The 8,117-nt window shown below is 48.0% G+C and overlaps 1 protein-coding gene across 1 annotated transcript in view; it reads left to right on the forward strand.

The window, feature by feature from the left end:
- The window catches only part of LOC138795802 (ceruloplasmin-like), a 57,394-nt gene extending 55,597 nt beyond the window's left edge, over positions 1-1,797 (forward strand). Inside the window, exons 18-19 of the mRNA XM_069975384.1 lie at positions 648-804; positions 1,625-1,797. Of these exons, the coding sequence (XP_069831485.1) occupies positions 648-804; positions 1,625-1,698 (231 nt within the window). The 3' untranslated portion in view covers positions 1,699-1,797. The remainder of the gene's footprint in view (positions 1-647; positions 805-1,624) is intronic.
- The last annotated feature ends 6,320 nt before the right edge of the window (positions 1,798-8,117 follow it).

Genomic DNA, 8,117 nt, shown 5'->3' on the forward strand with positions numbered 1-8,117 from the left:
AAAAATGTAATAAAAAGCTATCAAAAGTCGCATATGTGCAATCAAGGTACCGATAGAAAGTACATGTCATGGCGCAAAGAATGGCACCTCACACAGCCCCATAGACCAAAGGATAAAAGCGTTATAAGCCTGGGAATGGAGTGATTTTAAGGAACATATATTTGTTAACAATGGTTTGAAGCCATCAGATAATATAAAAGTTATACATGTTATATATCTTTGTAATCGTAACGACTTGAGGAACATGCATAACAAGTCAGTTTTACCCTAGGGCAAAGGGCGTAAATGCAAAACTCCCCGAAATCAAAACAAATTCATTTTTTATTTCAATTTGACAGCGCAAATGATTTTTTTCCGATTTCGCAGCATATTTTATGGAAAAATAATGCCTGTCATTGCAAAGTACAATTGGTTTTGCAAAAAATAAGGGCTCATATGGGTCTCTATGTGAAAAAATGCAAGTGCTATGGACTTTTAAACATAAAGGGGAAAAAGCAAAAGTGCAAAAATGAAAATTGGCTTTGACCTTAAGGGGTTAAACATAATGGACGATTATAAAGTCAACTATAGTATTTTAAAAGCTGATACCATTTTATGTTTAAAAGAATATATTACCAATAATCCTGGCACATCTCCTCTGACCTTAGATGGGAGACGTTTATAAATCAGATGTATTTGATCTTTTCCCTGGAACGGTTCAAACTGTTGATATGACTGCAAAGAATCCAGGAACATGGCTGCTTCATTGTCATGTGGCTGACCATATCCATGCGGGAATGGAGACTCTGTACACAGTATTAGAAAGTAAGTGATTTTCATGTTGGTTGTATATGCTCAGCTTGGTCACCTGTGCTAAAGCTTCCAAGAGTTAGGATGAAAACACTGAACAGGTAAAAAGACACAGTGATCAGCCCATGTACACAGTACCTTAAAGTGTGGAAAGTAGGGAGATCGTATGTGGTGCATGGGGACAGTTACTGTAACAGACTAGCTGGGAGTCATATATACGGATAACTTTGATGATGAAGATGTTGTCACATGGTAGAGTGAGGTTACTAACTTGGTAGTGGTCCCCTGAGGTCTGTATATTCTTGTATACTGTACCCAGGGGGAGGCTGCCCAACACAATTGCTGTGTGCAGCAGCTTCTCTACAGCAATTGTGTCAGGCAGTCTTCCCCTGGGTACAGTATACAAGAATATGCAGTCTCCAGAGTACTCCTTTAATGTAGATATTATGGTTCCATATTGATCAAATCTGTAATATGACATCAATAGTCTGCTATAGACACAGTTCTGTGTAGAGGAAGCATTGAGCTTAACATTGATTGCCTACATATCCATAATACAAACCCACAGTAAGGATTAGTGCACATGTTAAGGCAATGTGCACGAGACGTAAACAAAATATATTAAAATCAATAATAAATTGTATTTGGTTTAATGTTAGTATTATTGCAATACAATCTGAACATTGGATATGATGGTAGATTTCCTTGTAGAGCCATAACTTAGTTACAAAGGCTCAGCAACCATCAAATTTGTTTGAGCATGTATAAAACCAATGTGCATAATATATATATTTTTGATGCCTTTTTTATGCATTATTCTTATATTTTTACACAGAAGAAACTTTTATCGATAAACTTACAAAACATATTCCTGGGCTTTCTAAGCTTGTAAAAGAAGATACTGCATGAGCAAGTTTAAAGGATAAATACATGATCATTCCATCAAACATTTGTAGCAGTAAAGAATGTATTGAAAAAAAAAAAATAAACAGTACTCTTTATTCTGTATCCTTTGCATCAGAGTACTTTTTTTTTGCTTTTGTGTCGTGTGATTCCATGAATGGTGACAATTTTTGCCATCTCCACAATAACAAAGAAAGTTTTATATATCATATCATATCATTTATAAGAATGACCCAAAGACAATTGACATAAAGAGGTATTCTGGAAATAGGCCTTTTTAATATATGCCCAGGGATAGGTGGTTTGAAAATACAGTTGTTTGAAAGTACAGTTACCTCCCCGGCTTCTGTCCTGCTGTTAAACTGCTTCAGGGACCTGGTGTTGTGACGTTGCAGACTCACCCAGCCAATCACCACAGCGGTGCCCCGCCTCAGTCGCTGATTGCAAATGATAGCTGGACACAGACGTAGAATACAAGGAAGTTTTCCGGTATTTGGTATATGCTTCAGACAGAAAAATTGATCACTACCCCTTTAAATGGAGCACCAGGTGTAATGGTAGGATGACCATGAATAAGATCACCATGAGTAGTCACAATGCACTGACTCTTGTATGTCTCAGGTGCTTTTATTCTTGGAGAAGTAATAAAGATTGTAGACTTGTTCAGACACTTGTGGAATTGGAAACTTTAAAACTTTTGCTGTCTTGTCCTCACCAAGGATGGGGGGTAGTGCTTGACCAGTGTGATTTATGGTGGAGCTGTATCTTGTATGCACTTATTATTATAAGCTGCAGGTTTTCTGGATACACTTTACTTAATTATGATGGGTGGGATGGATTCGCTTTAGCAGGCAACCCTCAGCTCGCTACCTCTGGCTTGGCTTGCTAGCAGTAGCGGTGAGGTGCAGCTGGTGACATGTAGGCAGGACAGCATGCAGGTACACAGCAGGAATCTTAGACAGGAGTCACGGACAGAAACCAGGAGTCTCGACCTATAATTAAAGGCAGAAATCATGGGCAGGAATACTGGGAGTGCATTGCTAGGGTAGCATAAGCAGAGGCTCCGATGGTGTGGTCAGGTCAGAAATGTATAGAGATTTGCTTGGTGCATACAGCAAATTAAGGACAAGCTGCCCTTTTAAATTTCACTTTGCTGACAAAAGCATCCTAGGAGGCAAAGATGGGTGCTGGAAACGGAAGGCGCAAGCAGGAACATGGAGCATCCACATTTGCAGGAGAGCTAAGGGAGCTTGGAACATGGGATGCCACTGCAGCCATGACCAGTATTAGCATTAATCCACAACTACCCAAGATCACTTTTTTAGGACTGGTGATGTACCTGACATACAGTATAGTATACCAGTGGTCTACACAGAAGAATGTAGAAGAATTACAGAACACAACCGGAAATTACTATATATACACCACAGGTTCAAAAAGACAATTGGTCACAGAAAGCTGCTAACAGCAGTGGAAGGATAAAGTAACTAGTATACTCAGGGTTAATCCCTACTCCCTCACAGCAGATACCATGGCCAGTACCAACATATAAAGTGTACCTGTCATTAGACATGTCAAAAGGACCCGCTGCCATTGCAAGTAAAAATTAGAACTTTATTGTGCCAGTTGCATATTGAGGCTATGTTCACACTGCGTATATGTCCGGCCGCGCCATATTTTCGCGGCCGGACATATACGCGGTAAACTCCGGCCGGGGATTTACGCTACTTGCGGCCGGCTACGTACGGAGCGCGAACTTACGCCCGTAGTCTACTTACGCTTCCCGAGCGCCCTACGTAGCGATCTGACAGCGGTCTTTTGCTTGGAAATTTTCGCCTAGCCCCAGACACCCCACAGAACCTTTTGGATCGGCACAAAAAGCTAGCAAAATGAAGAAATCACCACTACGTACGGGACCGCATGTTACGCTACGGGCGTAAGTTACAGCATTTTCGTCCTCAAACAATGGTCTGGTTCATTTTTTACGGCGCCGCGTACGATCTGGGCGTTAGTTCGTACGTAGTGTGAACTGTGCAGCCGTACATATTATACATTCCATTGTACGCAAACTACGTAAGTCTCCGGCCGCTTATTCACGGAACGCGTTACGAGCTGAAACGTTGCACTTTGAATATGCGAACTGGCACAATAAAGTTCTAATTTTTACTTGAAGTTGATGCGGTCTTCTACCTTCCTTCTCCATACCGATTGAGGTGAAGAGCCGAACCTCGTGAGGACTGTGCATCAGACAAGTGTCACCACTGATCCACCCTTGTACTAGATGTAATTCTAACATAAGGTATAATTTTCTGAATATACAGAACTTATAACATAGAGACGACTACCTGCCCTGCGGGTAAGCACTTTACTTTACCTTGAAAGCTTGTTTACTTTTGACCAGCCAATAAGGTGCTGTCTTGCAATTTCTGCTTCATAAACTACTGAACAAGGGCAACATACCAAGACAAGCAGTCATTTATAAAGGTGTACACTGACCTGTCAACTCTATCCAGGCAGAATGAAGTTCTTAGGAACTTGTCTGCTCTGTCTCTGGTATACTGGAAATGTTAAGGGCATAACCAGGACATATTACATTGGAATTAAAGAAGTAAATTGGGATTATGCTCCCAGCGGCAACAACATCATTTCTGGAAAACCCATAGCTGATGATAAGTAAGTATCTTGTATAGGAATCTGATACATTGTCATACATAATGAAGCAAGAGAGTCTTTTTAGCTGTTAGAGCAACATTGGCAGTATGCAGAGTAAAATGAGTGTTGGTGTGTCCTATGCTGGTGGATTTGCTGAAGCACAAGAAGTCTTGAGTCTTTCCTAACCTGTAAGTGCATTATCACATTTATTTTGTGAATTTATATACACATTTACATACACTTTTTTTCATGTATAGATTCAATATTCAACAAAAGGAAATAAACATGTGTTTTTCATCTTGCTCTTATCTGAAATCCCCCCATGTCCACTAGACTGATTTATAGAGGATACACTCAATAAATCCAGAGCAAATAAGGCGGCCACAGCTTTATCCACAGCTTTGCACAAAAGCACAGTCCTTTATAAATTCCCTCATAGCAGTGGCATAGCTAACATAGTGGCAGGGAAGGTAGCTACTACGGGACTGTGCAGGAGGAAGGCCCCAGGGATGCACAGGGAAGATAAGAGCTGTCCTCTGTCCTTCTGCTTAACCCTTTATGTACTACAGTGTGTAAGTGACTCACTTACTGCTGCAACACAAAAAAAAGGTTAAAAAGCACAAGACAAGGAGATCTTCACTGCTCTGATAATCCCTGACCTCTGTTCTCCAGCTGCTGCAATCAGGTAGGAAAATTTTATCACATTTAGAGATCTCCCTGTCTTTTTAACATTTTTTTTTGTGTTGTAGCATGTAAGTGAACATTGGGTCACTTACACATTGCAGTACATAAGGCATTTAGTAGAAGGTAGTCTGCTCCTGCACCTATGTATTTAACCATAAGGCATCCTAATGGGCCACATTATATACATGCGTAGTGGAAGGGGGGGGCACGTACAGTTTTTTGATATTGATACCTACAGCAGAGTGTGTAGAAATGTATGTATAGCGCACACAGATTCCACAGCACTTAACATTGTTTTTTGCCAATTATTGCTCCCTGTCCCCATTAAGGCTCACAATCTAAATTCACTTAACTGTATGTTTTGGGTGTGGGGGGAAACCGGAGTACCCGGAGGAAACCCACGCAAGCACGGAGAGAACATACAAACTCTTTGCAGATGTTGCCCTTGGTGGGATTTGAACCCAGGACCCCAGCGCTGCAAGGCTACACTGCTTACCACTGAGCCACCATGCTGCCTAAATGAGCATTTACAAAGGTCCCACCTGAGGCGTGAGCCAGGGAGAAGGCGCAGATTTGCCCCTACTCCCTGTCGTACGCCTGCTGTATCCCCCACTCACCCGATAAGAGTGTGAGGGGGGTCTCAGGGGGTGCAGCTGAGGAGGCTTGGCCTCCTCCCGCGCCTCATTTACCATGATTTACACCTGCTTGCAGGCATAAATCATCATTGAAATGTAGGTTCGGGTGCCCCGCTGGCCGGATTCACCGAGAGGCATTCAAATCCAGCCAGGATAGAGGGTGTGGGGCCGGTACAACGGTCTTGATAAATCCCCCCTTAGGTTACAAACCCACTTGCCGGATCTGCAGCGAGTCTCCTTGCTGCGTTTTTGCAGGGAGACTCGCTGCAGATCCCAGCCCTATACTTTCAATAGCAGAGAAACTCGCAGCAGGGATGTACATCCCTGCTGCGATTTTGTCTGCAGCCCGCCCCATTAACCCCCCGGCCGCCGGACATTATACATTACCCGGTCCCCGTTCCTGCTTGCTTCGGGGCTCCCGGTGTCTTCACGGCCCGCCCGGCCAATCAGTGCGCTGCGGTGGGGCAGCGCACTGATTGGCCGGGCGGAACGTGCCGGGAGCCGCTGAAGCAAGCAGGAGCCGGGATCAGGTAATGTATATCCTGCCCGCCCCCCTGCAGCCCCGATCGCCCCCAGCCCCGCAGCCCCCGGCCGCACGATCGCCCCCAGCCCCGCAACCCCCGGCCGCACGATCGCCCCCAGCCCCGCAGCCCCCGGCCGCACGATCACCCCCAGCCCCGCAGCCCCCGGCCGCACGATCGCCCCCAGCCCCTGGCCGCACGATCGCCTGCAGCCCCGCAGCCCCCGGCCGCACGATCGCCTGCAGCCCCGCAGCCCCCGGCCGCACGATCGCCCCCAGCCCCGCAGCCCCCGGCCGCACGATCACCCCCAGCCCCGCAGCCCCCGGCCGCACGATCGCCCCCAGCCCCTGGCCGCACGATCGCCTGCAGCCCCGCAGCCCCCGGCCGCACGATCGCCTGCAGCCCCGCAGCCCCCGGCCGCATGATCGCCCGCAGCCCCCGGCTGCATGATCGCCCGCTGGGGGCGATCGTGCGGTCGGGGGCTGCAGGGCTGCAGGCGATCGTGCGGTCGGGGGCTGCGGGGCTGCAGGCGATCGTGCGGCCGGGGGCTGCGGGGCTGGGGGCGATCGTGCAGCCGGGGGCTGCGGGGCTGGGGGCGATCGTGCGGCCGGGGGCTGCGGGCGATCGTGCGGCCGGGGGCTGGGGGCGATCATGCGGTCGGGGGCTGCAGGGCTGGGGGCGGTCGTGCGGCCGGGGGCTGGGGACGATCATGCGGTCGGGGGCTGCAGGGCTGGGGGCGATCGTGCGGCCGGGGGCTGGGGGTGATATACATTACCTGATCCCGGCTCCTGCTTGCTTCAGCGGCTCCCGGCACGTTCCGCCTGGCCAATCAGTGCGCTGCCCCGCCGCAGCGCACTGATTGGCCGGGCAGGCCGTGAAGACACCGGGAGCCCCGAAGCAAGCAGGAACGGGGACCGGGTAATGTATAATGTCCGGCGGCCGGGGGGTTAATGGGGCGGGCTGCAGACAAAATTGCAGCAGGGATGTACATCCCTGCTGTGAGTTTCTCTGCTATTGAAAGTATAGGGCCAGGATCTGCAGCGAGTCTCCCTGCAAAAACGCAGCAAGGAGACTCGCTGCAGATCCGGCAAGTGGGTTTGTAACCTTAGTGTTCTCCACTAGCATTAGAAGTCCACTGCTTACTCCCTAATGGGTTGAGGTGTTTTGCATTTCTGGGTATAACCTCCAAGTAGTACAGGGCCATAATACAGTCCCCATACATTTATGAGGGTAGGCAGATGCATGCTATGGGTCCTGAGCAGGGGCGTAGCTACAGGCTGATGGGCCCTGGTGCAAAATTTTACACACACGCAGCGCACAGACACGCAGAGCACAGGCAGACACACAGACAGCGCACACAGAGCACAGACGCACACACAGAGCACAGACACACACACACACACACACAGAGCACAGACACACACACACACACACACAGAGCACAGGGTCACACACACAGAGCACACACACACAGAGCACAGGGTCACACACACACACAGAGCACAGACACACACACAGAGCACACACACACACAGCACAGACACACACACACACACACACATACAAAGCACAGACACACACACAGAGCACAGGCACACACACAGAGCACACACACACAGCACAGACACACACACACACACACAGAGCACCAACACACACAGAGCACAGACACACACACAGAGCACAGACACACACACACACACAGAGCACAGACACACACACAGAGCACAGACCCACAGAGCACAGACACACACACAAACACACACAGAGCACAGACACACAGAGCACAGACACACACACACACACACACACAGAACACAGATACACACACAGAGCACAGACACAGACCAACACAGAGCACAGACAGTTACTTATTATGAGGAAACTTCACTTTGCCAGCAGCTCCTGGCCTCCCTCCTCCTCCCTCCTGGTG

The sequence above is a fragment of the Dendropsophus ebraccatus genome, chromosome 6 (genome assembly GCF_027789765.1).
Source record: "Dendropsophus ebraccatus isolate aDenEbr1 chromosome 6, aDenEbr1.pat, whole genome shotgun sequence".
NCBI lineage: Eukaryota > Metazoa > Chordata > Amphibia > Anura > Hylidae > Dendropsophus > Dendropsophus ebraccatus.